Source organism: Monodelphis domestica, chromosome 2 (assembly GCF_027887165.1).
Source record: "Monodelphis domestica isolate mMonDom1 chromosome 2, mMonDom1.pri, whole genome shotgun sequence".
NCBI classification, from domain to species: domain Eukaryota; kingdom Metazoa; phylum Chordata; class Mammalia; order Didelphimorphia; family Didelphidae; genus Monodelphis; species Monodelphis domestica.
Window position 1 is genome coordinate 242,777,915 of NC_077228.1, and position 15,585 is coordinate 242,793,499.

The 15,585-nt window shown below is 34.8% G+C and overlaps 1 protein-coding gene across 2 annotated transcripts in view; it reads right to left on the reverse strand.

The window, feature by feature from the left end:
• Window positions 1–13,077, reverse strand: part of MYH4 (myosin-4) — a 35,063-nt gene extending 21,986 nt beyond the window's left edge. Inside the window, exons 1-15 of one of the 2 annotated variants that reach the window (XM_001371494.4) lie at window positions 12,998–13,077; window positions 12,652–12,696; window positions 9,313–9,551; window positions 9,036–9,179; window positions 8,575–8,731; window positions 7,819–7,846; window positions 7,619–7,733; window positions 6,989–7,081; window positions 6,754–6,817; window positions 6,515–6,613; window positions 6,298–6,401; window positions 4,011–4,149; window positions 1,519–1,637; window positions 1,269–1,418; window positions 1,004–1,174 (exon numbers count right to left, since the gene is read on the reverse strand). In XM_001371494.4, coding sequence (XP_001371531.1) covers window positions 1,004–1,174; window positions 1,269–1,418; window positions 1,519–1,637; window positions 4,011–4,149; window positions 6,298–6,401; window positions 6,515–6,613; window positions 6,754–6,817; window positions 6,989–7,081; window positions 7,619–7,733; window positions 7,819–7,846; window positions 8,575–8,731; window positions 9,036–9,179; window positions 9,313–9,516 — 1,587 coding nt within the window. In that variant the 5' untranslated portion in view covers window positions 9,517–9,551; window positions 12,652–12,696; window positions 12,998–13,077. Of the gene's footprint in view, window positions 1–1,003; window positions 1,175–1,268; window positions 1,419–1,518; window positions 1,638–4,010; window positions 4,150–6,297; window positions 6,402–6,514; window positions 6,614–6,753; window positions 6,818–6,988; window positions 7,082–7,618; window positions 7,734–7,818; window positions 7,847–8,574; window positions 8,732–9,035; window positions 9,180–9,312; window positions 9,552–12,651; window positions 12,805–12,997 lie in introns of those variants that run through there. The other variant, XM_056817440.1, reaches the window with a different exon arrangement.
• Between the last annotated feature and the right edge of the window lie 2,508 nt (window positions 13,078–15,585).

Here is a 15,585-nt window from a genome sequence, read left to right on the forward strand (position 1 = left end):
AACTTCTATAAGATTAATGGCATTATATCCTTGTTCCATATCCTTGCTGTTAAGGCAAAGTAAACTTCCTTTGTGAGATGTTCAGTGACTTATGAGTGTACCATTTTCTCCTAGCTTGGCACTTATAACAATAGTATTTAAGTGAGGAAGGTTTCAGCTCATGATACCATTTGTTTTTGGATTTTTATGGGTACTCTGATACTATGATTTTATCAAGGTTAAAAAAGAAATGTATAAAATGTAATTTAATCTAACTCAACAGATTAAACCCCATACCCATATATAAATATAGTAAATTTTCTAAGATAATGAATCAGGAATGGATAAAATCCAAAGAACTAGAGGATAAAATTATGACAGTCCAAAATCATAGCCTTTAATTATTAATAGTCCTTATATTTCAAGATACTAATGGTTTGGAATAATTCATAAAGAAATCTGAGAATTGCTAAGATTTCAATTCCATACTAGATAAATTAGTATATATACAAAAGAAAGATTATTGAACATACTCTATTGGAAGGAAGGCAACGTTGTTTCAGTGAGAAAAAAATAATGCTTTGCTAATAGAATTAGTATTTTGAGGAGTAATCATACATTTTTACGAAGTGAGAAAACATTTCTTTTATTTCAACTTTTTTAAAAATTGGGACAATGTTGTACACCGGAGGCTTTTTTAAAAATTTAAGATGTTTGATTTTGTTCAGTCATATTTAAAGAAACTGTTTTGAAAAAGAAAATTGAGGATACTTCTTTGAAGGATAAAAAGAAAGATAAAAGAGGACTTATGAAGATGTATGAATGAAAGAATCCTAATAATCCATCTCGAGATCTATTTAATTTGTAAGTGACTTAGAGTCAGGATTGCTCCAAGTAAGATAATAATATAAAGCCTTCTTACTCGGAGAAGTAAAGAAACAATTAATTTTAGGAACTTTGAAAATTCTGGAGTGAAAATTAAACTTTTCTTTAGGATTTCAAGTAATTGAAAATGTATACACACCTTCTCAATGAGTTCAATGCAGGCAGCTAGATCCATCCCAAAGTCAATGAACTCCCACTCAATGCCTTCCTTCTTGTACTCCTCCTGCTCCAGCACAAACATGTGGTGGTTGAAAAACTGTTGCAGTTTCTCATTGGTGAAGTTGATGCACAGCTGCTCCAGGCTGTTGAACTGAGTGTGTCAAATACAAAACATGGTGAATGTTTAGAAAAATGAAGGGAGTTGAAGATCTCCATTTATAGATTGGTTTTCCTTAATAACTTACATCAAAGATTTCAAAGCCAGCAATGTCCAGGACTCCAATGAAGTACTGTCTGGGCTGTTTAGTGTCCAGTTGCTGGTTGATACGAGTGACCATCCACAGGAACATCTTCTCATAGATAGCTTTTGCCAGAGCACCCACAGAATTGTATACCTTTAAGAAGAATAGTACAGTAACCCGAAAGTCAGAGAAAAGAATGAACACTTGAGTTTCTTTTTGTTTATTTGAATTAAGTGACTTTAACCATATTTACCTGTTGCACAGTCTGCCCTTTGGTCACATATTCATTGCCAACCTTCACTCTAGGGTAGCAAAGAGCTTTAAGGAGGTCAGCAGAATTCAGACTTTGGAGGTAGGCAGCCTTGTCAGCAACTATAAAAACACAGAGAGAAGAACAAAGGGGTCACAGCTCAGACAAATTCAAATCCATTTTAAATTTCTGAGAGAAATAAGGGGGTTAACAACCAGTGACTCTCCAAGAGTAGTTAACAACATGCTATTTGTGATCTTGATGTTTCTAATTCCAAAATTTCCAACTTTCAATTCTGACAAAAATTCATTTACAAAGATATTTTCTCATTAGTAATTTAGACTTATGAATATTGTTGATTTTTAAAATGGACTATCTGGTTTGAAAAATCTTTTACCCACAAATGTGAGCAAAATGTTAGTGGTCTACAGTGATACCTTTGAGCTATGCTAGTGTCTTAGTTCCATAGGAAAGGGATTATATCAATTAGTTAATTAAGTATTTTAAAGCATTTCATTGTTGTTGTTGTTGAGTCGATTGACCTCATTTGGGGTTTTTCTTGGCAAAGAAACTGGAATGGTTTGCCATTTCCTTCTCCAGCTCATTTTACCAGAGAGGAAAACTGAGGCAAAGAGACTTGCCCAGGATCACAGAGTCAAGTCCTTCTAACTCCAAGGCTGGCACTCTCTCCACTGTGTCACCTAGCTGCCTGCCAATTTGAAGATATAAAGATAGAAATTAAACAGTCCTGGTTCTTTAAGAACTTATATTGGAGAAAATATATATTTTATACACATGCATAAGTTAACAAAATATTTATGCAAAAACAAGATCTTTTGGTTGGGGTATTGGGGAGGGGTTGGAGCTAGTAGTTGGGCACTATAGAATGCCTTATGTAGAAAATGGTACTTGAACAGAACTTGGAAGGAAGATAAGGATTCTAACAGGTAGTGAAAAGGAAGTGAGACATTCCAAAATGGGAAGCAAAGTCACAAAGATGGGAGATGGAGTTCAATGTGTAAAAAGAGAGTGCCACTTGAATTGGATTGCAGAATGTAGAAGGGGAAGTAATACCAATGTCTAGAAAGATAGGTTGGGACAAGTTTGTTAAGTGTAAAAGCAAAACAAAGTGTTTACATTCTAGAGGCAATAGAGAACCAACAGAGTTCACAGGAAAGTGAAATGGTCAATTCTGCTCTTAAACAAAACAAAACAAAACTTTGATAACAGTGTATAGGATGGACTGACGTGACTAGAGCAGTTCTCAAAGTTAGGAGGTCAGTTCGGAGGTTATTGATTTAAATAGTCCAGATGAGAAGGGAGGAAAGCCAGGACTGTTACAACGTATAATCTAATTTTTTTTTTATTTCCTGTAATACCTAGCACACTTCTTTTTGTGTAATACACACTTACTATATGTTTGGTTTTGTTGTTTTCATTGTTAATATCAAGTAACAGCAATATAAAAGTTCAGGGGACTTTGTTTTTAATGTGCCAGCTCTGAGGCAAATTTGTTTAGGTCATTTTTTACCTCATTTGTTGAAGAGATTGGCTTAAATGTTTTGATCAAACTAATCTAGATTGGCTAATACTAGACTACATATTAATAGTAATATCAACCAAAAAAAGGGAATTTTGTATATATGTATGTATTTATATGCATAATATATATATATATATATACCACACACACATGAACACAATATTTTGTATAAAGTGCCCATTTGTATTATGCAGACTATCAGAAAATTATGTAAGTATTCCTCCTTTCTCCTCCCCCTTTTTTTCTGGTATTTTGAGTTAGAGGATAACCTTTTACAATGGGAAAAAATAGATTCTGTAAATATCTCGACAGCAAAGTGACAGTATTCTGAGAAATACCAAAATATGATGTAATGAAAGTGACTCATTACATCTTGTACCTTACACACTTACACTCTAAAACAAGACTCATCTAGGTGAAAAATAGTAGGCATATACAGATGACATTTTTGACACCTGCACATCTGGCTCTTCAGTGTCCAGAGGAGGGAGTATCCCATACTTGTAAATCTGAAAGGATATATCTCTCTTTTGCCAGATGCCCTATGGCTTGAAAACAATTCTTCATTCCAGGCACAGATTCAAACAATGTTATATAATAGAAGGAAATCTCATTTTATAGGTGAAGAATCTGACATCTGGGAAGAATAACTAGCTCAGGCCATGCTGCTGTATAGAAAAGAGAATACAAGCTATAGACAGAGGGAAACTGGAGAGCAGTGGAGAGAACTAAATTGATGTGGCTACATTCTTCATTTTACATGATATATATTACAGGGATTGACCCTTGACTCTGTTGCTAGAACACTGTTATTCCAGTAATAGATATTAAATGTGTCTTCTCTGTGTTTGGCACTGTGCGGTACACAAAAACAAGAAATATTTTCATGACACAAGTAGATTATTTTTAGACAAACCTATCATTTATAAATATAATCTAGGATTATCAATACCTTCTGTGCCATCTGGCTCAGCTTGTTCCTCTCTTTGCTTTTGCTTGAATTTCATGTTACCATAATGCATGACAGCTCCTGTTAGTTTGTAAATGGCCACCTTTTCATCATTGCTGAAACCCAGGATATCAACAGCACTCTGACAAAAGATTTAATATAATTAATTCACTAATATCAATTATCCACAATCAAATTATCTTTAAATCTATTTAATAGACATTTATTAAGCATGTGATGCACTGGGCTAGGCATGTGGGGGCTTTCAAAGATAAATGAAACAGACTCAAGTTCAAATCACATATAATTGAAAAGGGGGACTGACTGAACATGCAACACAAATAGGTATGAGGGAGATGGTCAAAGTTGTAAGATGCTCTCCATTGCTAGGTGAGGGAGTTACTCCATCACATAATAAATTCAACACATTGCTTTCCTCTAATGATTCCCAGCAAATCTTTCTTATTTTTCCTTGCTTTTCTTTTTCATTCACACAAATCTAGAGGTGTTTTGGTTTTCTTTCCTCTCTAGTATAGCAGGTCAGTATTACATAGTTAGCATTCTATGAGTATGAAATATGGAGTAAAGAGGGGACTAAGTGTTTTGTTATGACGTTCTCTAATACCAGCTCAGACTGTGGCAGAACTGACTCTGAAAGTACATGGACATTTTTGACATAAATGTGCAAATTTTTCCAAAAATGTTTTCTTTGCCAACCAAACAAATTTCATTTGCCTTCCTGGTAACATTTCTCAGTAGGAACTGAAAAGATCTCTTATTTAGAGGACAGGTAAACTCTAAAGTTTGTCTGTCTCATCTCCTAAGATTTTCTTATATACTGGAACAAGCCTTAGGCAAGTTAGAAGACTGAACAGAAGGCTTTGATGGCCCCCAGTAGTTCAAGTCCTGGCTCGGACACATAATTAACTCTATGACCCATGGGGAAGTTACATTATCACTCTGAGCCCTATTTCCACATCTCTAAAATCAGAATATTAATACTTTGAACTATCTGTTTTATGACTGTTTTGAAGCAAGTATTTTATACATCTTAGAATACCATGCAAATGTGAATGATTATTTTTGCAGATTGCTTTTAAATTTCCTGCCCCTCTTTTTATTTCCTCTGTGTTCCAAACCTAGATACTGCTAAAAGAAGAGATTAGCTGGATTAGACACCATTATATGCTCTGTGCTAAAATTTGTCTTAGAGAGTAAGCCTCTGAAAGTCTTGAGGAAGTCTGGACGACTTGCATTAGAGTCTGGCTTCTGATATATATTAGCTTTACAATTCCTGGGTAAGTCCCTACATCCCTACTCTCAATATTTATTGCAATAGTTTGTTTTTTTTAATTAAACCCTTACCTTCCATCTTGGAATCAATACTGTGTATTGGTTCCAAGGCAGAAGAGTGGTGAGGGCTAGGCAATGGGGGTTAAGTGACTTGCCCAGGGTCACACAACTGGGAAGTGTCTTGAGGCCAGATTTGAACCTCCCATCTCTAGGCCTGGCTCACAATCCACTGAGCTACCCAGTGGCCCCCTGTAATAGCTTTTTAACTGATATCCCTACCTCAAATATCTCCATGCTCTAATATATCCTCCACTCAGCTGCTAAGCTAAAATTTTAAAACATAGGTCTAATTATGTCACCTTCTTCCTCGATGAGCCCCAGCAGCTACCAGTTAATTCCCAGATCAAATATAAACTCTTTTGTTTGTCATTTGAAGCTCTTCATAGACTATTCTCCTTGAAGGCAGGGACCATATATTTGTCTTTCTTTGCCTCCCCAGGGTTTAGCACATTGACTGACAAATTTATTTTTGTTTAGTCATTTCAGTCATGTTACTCTTTATGACCCTATTTGGAGTTTTCCTGGAACACATTTCTTTCCCTATGTTATGATGAGTAACTGAGACAAACTGATACCCAGTGTCATCTAGCTAATAAGTATGTGAGACTGGATTTGAATTCATGAAATGAAACTCCCTAATTGCAAGCCCAGTGTGCCATTAGCTGCCCCTGACTGACATATAGTAAGCTCTTAATAAATGATGCTTGGTTTAACTTAACCTGATTTAACCTTTTTGTGCTCTAGGAAACTTTCTAAGACTGAGAGTTTACATAGCTAGTATATGTCAGTAGTGGACCTAGGACCCAGGTCCCCCTTTCTCTGAAGTCTATCAGGCATCTTTTATGCCAGGTTTGCCTCTACTAAAATGGACAAATGAAATTTGAGTATTTTGCACAAGTGAAAATGAATATTTTGTTTTTGACTTTATGTAACTTACGTCAGTAGCAATTAGCTCTTCCTGATCATCAATGCTGGGAACAGTTATCTCCCCTTGACTGACAAATGCAAAGTCATATGGGTTGGTGGTGATCAAAAGCATCTCTGCACAAATGGGCAAAAGTAGAAAGAATTATTTCCTTCATATGAAACATTACAGTAGAAATTATTTGAAAAATTATTTACTTCTAGAATATAAATTGAAAAGATTTATTCACCAATGAGTTCTGGCTTCTTATTGGACATGATCTGATAAAAAATATGATAGCTTCTTTCAGCCTTGAGCTGGAAGGTAACTCTGGACTTCTCTAATAGGTCTGGTGTGTTTAAAGGGGAAAAAGTGTAAACATAAAGATTGAAAATAAATAAGACAAGTTGAAAAATGGAAAAGAATCTGATATTTTATTTGATAATCTGTAGGAGAAGAAGGCTAGATTACTTTCTTCAAAGCACTTACATGTTTCAATATCAGCAGAAGCCAGTTTCCCTGTGGTGCCAAAATGAATCCTAATGAATTTACCCTTTAAAAGGAAAAATAAGAGTTTTCTGTTGTTGTTGTTCTATTACATATCAATGGGCATACATAATTTATTTATGCTTCTTCTGGGAACTGTATTAAGGGATACTGGCACATTACATAGATATAACAGTCTTAATACTTGATAAGTAAGAAAGAATAGGTGGAAACTTACAAAGCGAGAAGAATTATCATTCCTCACTGTCTTGGCATTGCCAAAAGCTTCCAGCAGGGGATTGGCACTGATGATTTGATCTTCAAGGGTCCCCTTAAAATAAATAGAATAAGAGATGAATGTTTTTAGGGGAAATGTTCTGCAGTCTGCTGATTCCGCTGGTCCTGCTCTATAATTTAGTTGCTATTGCATGTTTCTTATGAGTGGGAAGGGAATTTAAAGGGACTCTTAACTGAGTTAAAAATTTTCTGCATCACTGACTGGCACTTTTCTGCTAGCACTTCTCCATTTATATTTTTACCTTGTGTTATCTGAATTGATCCCATTACTAGACTGCAATGTCAGTGTGATCAAGGAAAGTATTTTAACTTTTATATCTTCCTTAGAACTAGAACCATGTTTTACATTAAAATGATGATGAATAAATGTTTATTGAATAAATTTAATTTTATGAATGAATAGATAAAGGAATACTAGAAGTGAGGCCTTTCCTGTGAGTTATTCACTGGTCCTAGCCTCAGGTTAGCTCTGCCTTCTGCTATTGTCACAAGTCCTATCTAGCAAGAGGGGATCCTTGGCTACTGCAATTAGTTACACCCTTCTCTGTCTTCAGTGCCAGAAAGAACTTACCTGCATTTTTCCAGGAGTTGGTTCTTCCTTCTTCTTGTCTCCAGTCACTGCAATTGTTGCAAAATACTGAATGACACGCTTGGTATTGACTGTCTTTCCAGCACCAGATTCTCCGCTGCCAATCCATAGAAGGGAATGATCAGAATCTCAAACAATTGCAAACAATTCAATTATTAGTCCCCAATATGATATATACATACGTGATCAAGATTGACTGATTTTCCCGATCTGTGAAAAAGAAAATGCAAGTTTTAAATATACTTAAGTTCCCAAAAAGAGTAAGTTTGTACCAAAAGAATTGTTCTCTTAAAATGATAGCCTATAAACTGTCATGCCATTTTGAGATTTTTTTTGTTTTGTAAAATTCCAAGAATAAGTAGATCATAAAATATTCCTTAGGAAATGAAGTTTATACTCATAAACTATTAATTATGGCATAATCTAAGATATATAAGAGATAGTGAAAAATGTCAGTTTTATGTTTCATTCACCACTTGCCAAGATTTAAATGTAATGTTATGGTATCAATCTCTACTTCAATAATACTTATTGATTCTTAAGTAAAATTGTCTATGTAAGTCATCTGTTGGCTTTCTTGAAATTTTGCTGTTGGCAAAGATAAAGCTTACAAGTATTACAAGTATTCCATATATTTTGGCATAATTGAAAAGCAGAATTCAAGTTCAATTAAGTTAGCTGAATTGAGTTTAGCTCTAGTTAACTGGTACATTGAGACAGTTATTCTAAAAATGTTCTCTTTCTATATCTTGAAACTGAATTTTATTTTACACATATTTCCCATTGATTTATTGTTGACCTACTATCTTTTTGAAGGAATGTTTTACTTTCAAGGTACTGGCCCTGGCTATGCTTTTTTTTTTTGTTAGTATATTTTTATTGTTGTTATCAAGTTTCTAGCATACTTTAGGGTAATTGGCTAATATTGAAACACTCACCAGTTAACATGAACTGATAGGCATTGTCAGAGATGGAGAAGATGTGGGGAGGGGCCTCCTGTCGCTTTTTGCCCCTGTAGGCAGCCACCACCTCTGGGTTATACACTGGCAGCCACTTATAGGGGTTGACAGTGACACAGAAAAGCCCTGAGTAGGTCTGTATGAAGAAGGGAAATAATTACACAATGCATTTTTAGCTCACAGATTTTTCTCTTTAATTAATTTGTTGATCTTGGTGGAACTGCTGGCTTGTTTCATAAGTTTCAATAACTTGAATATGTTATTTTGTTTATGCTTTCACAACAAGAATATAAGTTCCTTTAGGATACGGTCTTTTTTGCTTTCGTATTTCTATCTCTAGAACCAAGTATTAATTAATTTTTATTAATTAATGCTTTAAAATAAAAGTTTCGTTTAATGCCAAGCATCAATGAATTGCTACAGAACATGTGTTCACTCACATAGATCATCCAGGCTGCATAACGCTCTTTGAGGTTATACAGGACGGCAGGTTCATGCAAATGAGTCATCATGGCCATGTCCTCAATCTTGTCATATTTGGGAGGGTTCATGGAGAAAACCTGATCTTCCTTTACTGTCAGAGTCTGGCCAAAAACAAAAAGAAAACAAGTAAATATCAACTAAGCTGATTAAAAAAATCTCTCTCTCTCTCTCTCTCTCTCTCTTTCTCTCTCTCCCCCCCCACCTCCGTTCCCCTCCACCTTTTTTCTTACTTACCGCTCCACCTTCAGTCTTCACTGTCACTTTTCCCCCTTCTCTACTCTGTATAGTACTTTTCACATAGGATTCCTTGGGCTCCACAACAAAGACAGAGTTCTTAGCATCAAAAGGCTTATTCTGGGCCTCAATCCGCTCCTTTTCAGATTTCCTGAGGTAAGGAGCGGCCTCCCCAAAAACAGCCATCTCAGCGTCTGAACTCATGGCTGTAGCTTATTGGTGGCAACACAGTAAGGGACCTGAAGGGGAATAAATATACAATTAGGAGATTTTTGAGATGGAAGGGAACTTAAAGATCACTTAACTTAGTAGCTGAACCTCTTCATTTTCCAGAGAAGGAACCTGAAAGGTAAAACAAAGAAAAAATGCCTTGCCATCTCCTAAAGAAGGCTTTTCTTGAGATTCTCCCCATACCCAATCCACACAAGTGTCTCTTTAATGCTTCCAGACCTCTGAATTTTTAAATTTCATATTCGGCTTGATATGTGAGAGGTAGAATGGCATAGTTGTTAGAGAGCTTGCCTTGGAATCATAAAAACCTCAGCTATCTTTGGTACATATTGGCTATTAAACTCTAAGCAAGTCATTTAAAGTCTCAGGACCCCAGGCAATTCTTGAAGACCATAAACTGCAGAGTAGGCACTGATCTGAATTGGAAAAGGGAGTTTCTTAATTAGGAGTTCCCTATAACAATTATGCCATAGATCTAGTCCAAAATATAAACATTTTTGATAGATATATGTCTATGTGGATGTAAGTTTCTTGAAGGCAGCCATGATTTAATTTATATCTTTGTATCTCCAGTCCACCTCTGGCATGTTCTGGATAGTGTGTCCATAGACAAATCACTTAACCTTTCAATACTTCCATTACTCTTTAAAACTGCTAGTTGTAGATGAGTTGCCAGGTTGCACTGGTGCAGGAAATTTCCAACACAGGAGTTCTTTACACAGATGGAAAAATAAGCCTTGATAAAAAAAAAAGCAACCAAAAATGTGGAAGGCATTATAGCAAGTTCATTGCATAGCTCATGCCAGTTGTTAAAAGGATGATCCCATTTGGGATGGAAAATAGTCCTGCTGAGTTAGCTTCAGAGAGACCATTTGCCATGTTTACTTCCCTTTATTGGCTTTTGTTCAGTGATCACTCTTCTGTGCTACTAGATATGCCTGACAAGATCAGATCACTGATCCTGAAGCCTTGTGTTTTAACAGCTTAGTTTTTTTTATGACATGTTAAATCCAATCCCATGTTGTGTATTTTGAGCCATCAGTTGAAAGTGCAAGGGAATTAAAATTTCAGTCAGTCAACACAAGTTTTTGAACACCTGGTATGTGCAAAGCCATGTAATAGACACTGTGATGAAACTAAACTAAAATTCATTACCTTCAAGAAGCTAATGAGTTTAAAAGGGGAGCTTTCAAAGAACCCAAATGAAGTGAATTCCCTTCTAATCCAAGTCATTCTGGGAAATTGTCATAAATTACCTATATAACTAAAGGCATATTAAATATTCTAGTTGTTTCAGGGAACAAACTGGATGGAGATAAGAAAATAATTCAACGAAGGCTGAATGACTAATTTGACAAATTTTGTTCAATTTGAAAATTCAGTTAATAGTTCCAGGAATATAATTTTTTTTTCTTTTCAGCATAATTGTGTTCCTCAAGTTGGTTTATGGGTGAAGAAAAGATTACTATCATCAGAATGTTTTTCTCTCAGTTTCATGTTACCCGTGGAGTATTGAGTGTGTATGGGTTTGGTTTTTTTGTTTTTTGTTTTTAATTTTTGGACTGGACTTGTGATTTCATCAGTGTGGAGAACTCCTGGTGAGTAAACTCCCTCTACCAATTTGCAACTTTTAGTTTTAGAGAGTTGAGTGGAGCACAGATTCTGGGTCAAAGATGTTTCCTAGAGTCATAAAAGGTTAGAGAGAAAAAGGACTTTTGTGACTATCTAGTGCAATTCTCTCATTTTGTAGAGAAGGAAACTAGGGCACAGGTAAGAAAAGTGATTTGTCCAAGGACACAGAGTGGCAGAACTGCAATTGGAACCTAGTACTTTTAAGTCCTCGGTCAGAACTTTTTGCCCAATTTAGATTTTGTCTTTGACTTGTTTACACACAGAAATTATTTTGCATTCTTGTTTTATTAATTATTTAGCTTATTTTTATTGGCCCTCAAAATGTAGTGACCTTACCCTTCCTCTGACCTGAAAAATATGGCTGGTCTGAAGTTTCAATGCAAAATTGTCTTTAATTTGTCTTCCTAAGAATGTTCCACAAAAAAAAAAATGGAGGAATATTACCATTGACAACAGAGGCATTAAGTGGCAAGTGAAACAGAGATTCTTAAAACCCATTTCTTGTTTCCCCTTCCTCTATTTATTCCTTGGTATAAAATACAGAGTAATTTGTAGAGCAGTTACTTAATTGTTTATAAAGAATAATCACTATTTCAGCTGACTCTATCTATCTATCTATCTATCTATCTATCTATCTATCTATCTATCTATCTATCTATCTATCTATCACCAGATCCCAGATTTCTCAAAGAGAATCAAATATACCTTGATGGGATCTGCATCACCTTATACATACAATAATAATTCATTCATATGATAGAAAGCAAATTTGAAAAATTGCCAAAAGGGAGATTTTTTGAACCTATATAGAGATTAGTGACTTTCTCCATAAGAGAAAGGCCATTCTGTCTGTTGCTAATGTTTTTGGTCACTAGGCAATTATGAATTAATTTACTAACATAGATTCCCACGTATTTGGGGGAATAGGAAAATTATATATGCAATTCCCATCTTATGACTTGGTTATGATCTTTCCTAAGTAGCAAGAGTTAATTAAAATATCAGAACTAGTACATGTCAGGCACTGAAAATTCAAAGACCAAACTGAAACAGTCCCTACCCTCAAGAAGCGTATAGTCTGTCTAAAATGATGTATTTCCTTCACAAGTTTGTTGCTCTAGCCTTAGAATAAGTCAGAGTAGCTATTTCAAAAGATCATTTGCTTCTTATATTCTTATTCTTAATATTAATACAAAAAGAAGTTACTTGTTAATGGACAACAGTATCATTGTTCTTTTGTTCAGAGAGAATCATCATTAACTAGCTGGGGTATGTTGGACAAGTCACTTCAGTCCTGTAGGTTTCAGGGTTCTCATTTGAAAGATAGGATAGTAATGCTGTCCCTGCCTATCTCAGAGCTACTGTAAGGATTAAATAAGACAAAAAATATGAAAACACTATGAACAATGAAGCACTTTGCCAAAGTGAAACATTATTATTACTATTATTATGGGCATGATTAAATTAGACTCTTACCTCTTATGATACCAGATGAAGAAGATGCAGGCTCAAAGCAGATCACTGCAAAGGATAGGCAGGAAGAGAGAAAACAGTTTATTTAATCACAAGGTGCTACTTAGTGATCATATGATTGTCAGATAGGGGCTGAAAGCTGGAATCATTAAAGCACCAGGATCATTAGGGATGTAACATTAAAATTCCAGGAAATAACTGTTGCAGCACAGTGATGTGTCAGTACAATATCCAAAAGGATTAGAATTCTCATCTGGGGAAGATGCTGCATGGGAAATTCATATATCATTTTCCCCCTTTCCCACAAATATGAATACCTCTAGACATGCATATGTATGTGGGCACATACCTTAAAAGATTTTGAGGAAGGACAGGACTGAGCAGCCCCAGTAGCACTTTTATAGAGACCAGTTTGCAAACACAGCAGCCTCCTCTGCTTTCGTTTCTCAAAACATTTTTGGCAAAACATTTTTGGCAATCTCCTACCTTAATATGCAATGACTGTGGCTGTGAATGGATATAATTAGAAATATTTCTTGTCACATTAAGTAAGTGAATCAATCTCCTATAAATAATTTGACAGGGGATGATCTCGGTTTCTGTATAGGAATTAGATAGGAGATTTGGGGATTCAGGGTTTCTAGGTGTTCGTTTTTTTTTTCCCAGCTCAACTATTGTTCCTTTCTAGATTATAGATATATTATAGATATAGTTCCTTACTAGATTAGTACCTATAAAACAGGCATATTAGAACCAGCCTATTGTGTGGAAACAGCTAGGTGGTGTAATAGATAGAATGTTGGACCTGGAGTCAAAAAGGTCCCAGTTTAAATCTGACTTTGGACACTTACTAGATGTGTCATCCTGGGCAAGTCCTTCAACTATATTTGCCTCATACTCCTAATCTATAATGTGAGCTGGAGAAGGAAATGGCAAACTACTCCAGTATCTTTGCCAAGAAAATCCTAAGTGAGGTCACACACATGACTGAAACAAATGAACAACAAAATTGTGTAGAGGGTTTTGCAATATCATTTATTAACTCTTATGACAAATAAAAAATTCTGTTGTAGAAGTAGAAGAATTTCAAACAATTCACTAGGGATAAGGGAGTAGCACATATTTTGGAGAGGAAGGGATGGAAACTGGACTTCTGATTTCATTGGTAAAGAGAATTCTTATTAATGAAATTCTGTGGATAAAGATCAATACCTGTTCTTGCCTGGGGCACAGAAAGGTTAAATAACTCTCAGGGAAACATAGCCTATATTTGTCAACTTTTGCTGTATTAGTATTAAATACACAGCATGTCAGAATAATATTTTTAGAAGTATAAAATAAAATATGTAGGATTAGCAAGGAAACTAATTATAGAAATACACATATGGACATTTTTTTAAAGTTCACAAACCCCAGGCTACTTGTATTAAACAAAGCTGCTTTACTGATGAACAGAGGGCATAATATTCCTGTGGGAGCTATAATTTTTTGAGGATAATGACAGAAACTTGGAAAGTGTGAGGAAGTAGAATGATGGAATGGATAGTTCTTGTATTAAGCCTAAGAAAGGAGTTATGAGTTTGGATAATATTTAATTATTTAAATTAATTGTTTTAAATAATTAAATTAAATATTTAATTACATAGCTTATGATATATAACATATCATTACACATAGCATTTTAAAACATGTTACACTTATTAAACATATAAACAAAACACAAAATATTATATAAATATGAATTTTTACTATTATAAAAATTCAGCTTAATTCTAAACTAGATACATATTCCCAGGTATCTCTAATTTTCAAACATTCTCAATGAGATACAACAAAATATTGTGATATTCTTATGACATAATGAAAGGTATATGAAATGTTCTTATCATTTTTCATAGCAAATGCCTATGGAAAGGGAGAAGTTTTTTTGGTGTGTACATTTTGAATTTTCACCCATTATTTATAGGAAGTGTTAAATCTACCAGGTACTTTCATTGTGAGATAAGGAGGCAGGCCACTTTTACATACTCAATGTGACATAGTGGAATGAGTTTTAGAGTCAGGAGATCTGGGTTTGATTTTCTCCTTTGATGTTTATTCTTTGTATGACTCCAGAGAAGTTGCTTTAGTGATCTGAGTTTCCATATCCAAATCTTTAAAATATAAGTAATATTTACAAAAATTATCTCAATGGATAAACAAGTATGATCGTACTGCAAGTCATTATTGTAAACTGTGAACTTCTTTACTGACACCTGTTGCTGAATAAAACAAAGAGAATATGCCTAATCCAAGTATGCATATCATATGTACCACCATATTTTGAACTATAGTACACAGGCTTAAAATACTTATTAATTGAGATATTATTTACTGGAACTTTGTGATTAGTACATCAAGGCAAGTAACTCATTCTGAATCAAAGAAGATAAAAAAATTATGGCTTTCTTGATACCAGACATGTATAACTTGAGTTTTTCTGCTTTATTTTATTTATTCATTCATTCATTCATTCATTCATTTATTTATGTATGTATTTATTTATTATATTAAACTGAAAGCCAATCCCCAATAGTAAATTGGTCAAAAGACAATAACAAATGTTTCGCAAAAAAAAAAAAACCAATCACAATCCACTAACATCTATATGAAAAAAATGCAGATGGATAATAATAATAATAATAGAAATGTCAATTAACCCCAAGATTTCACCAAATGATATGGTGGAGTTAGGTGATGCAGGCTTGAATTGTTAAATTTTCAGCGTGGGTATTTACATCTCAGAAACAGCAAATGCCATAAATCTGCCTCATACTCTGATTTATTGCTCTCTCTTTCTTTGCTACTTTCCTTCCTTCCTTCCTTCCTTCCTTCCTTCCTTCCTTCCTTCCTTCCTTCCTTCCTTCCTTCCTTCCTTCCTTCCTTCCTTCCTTCCTT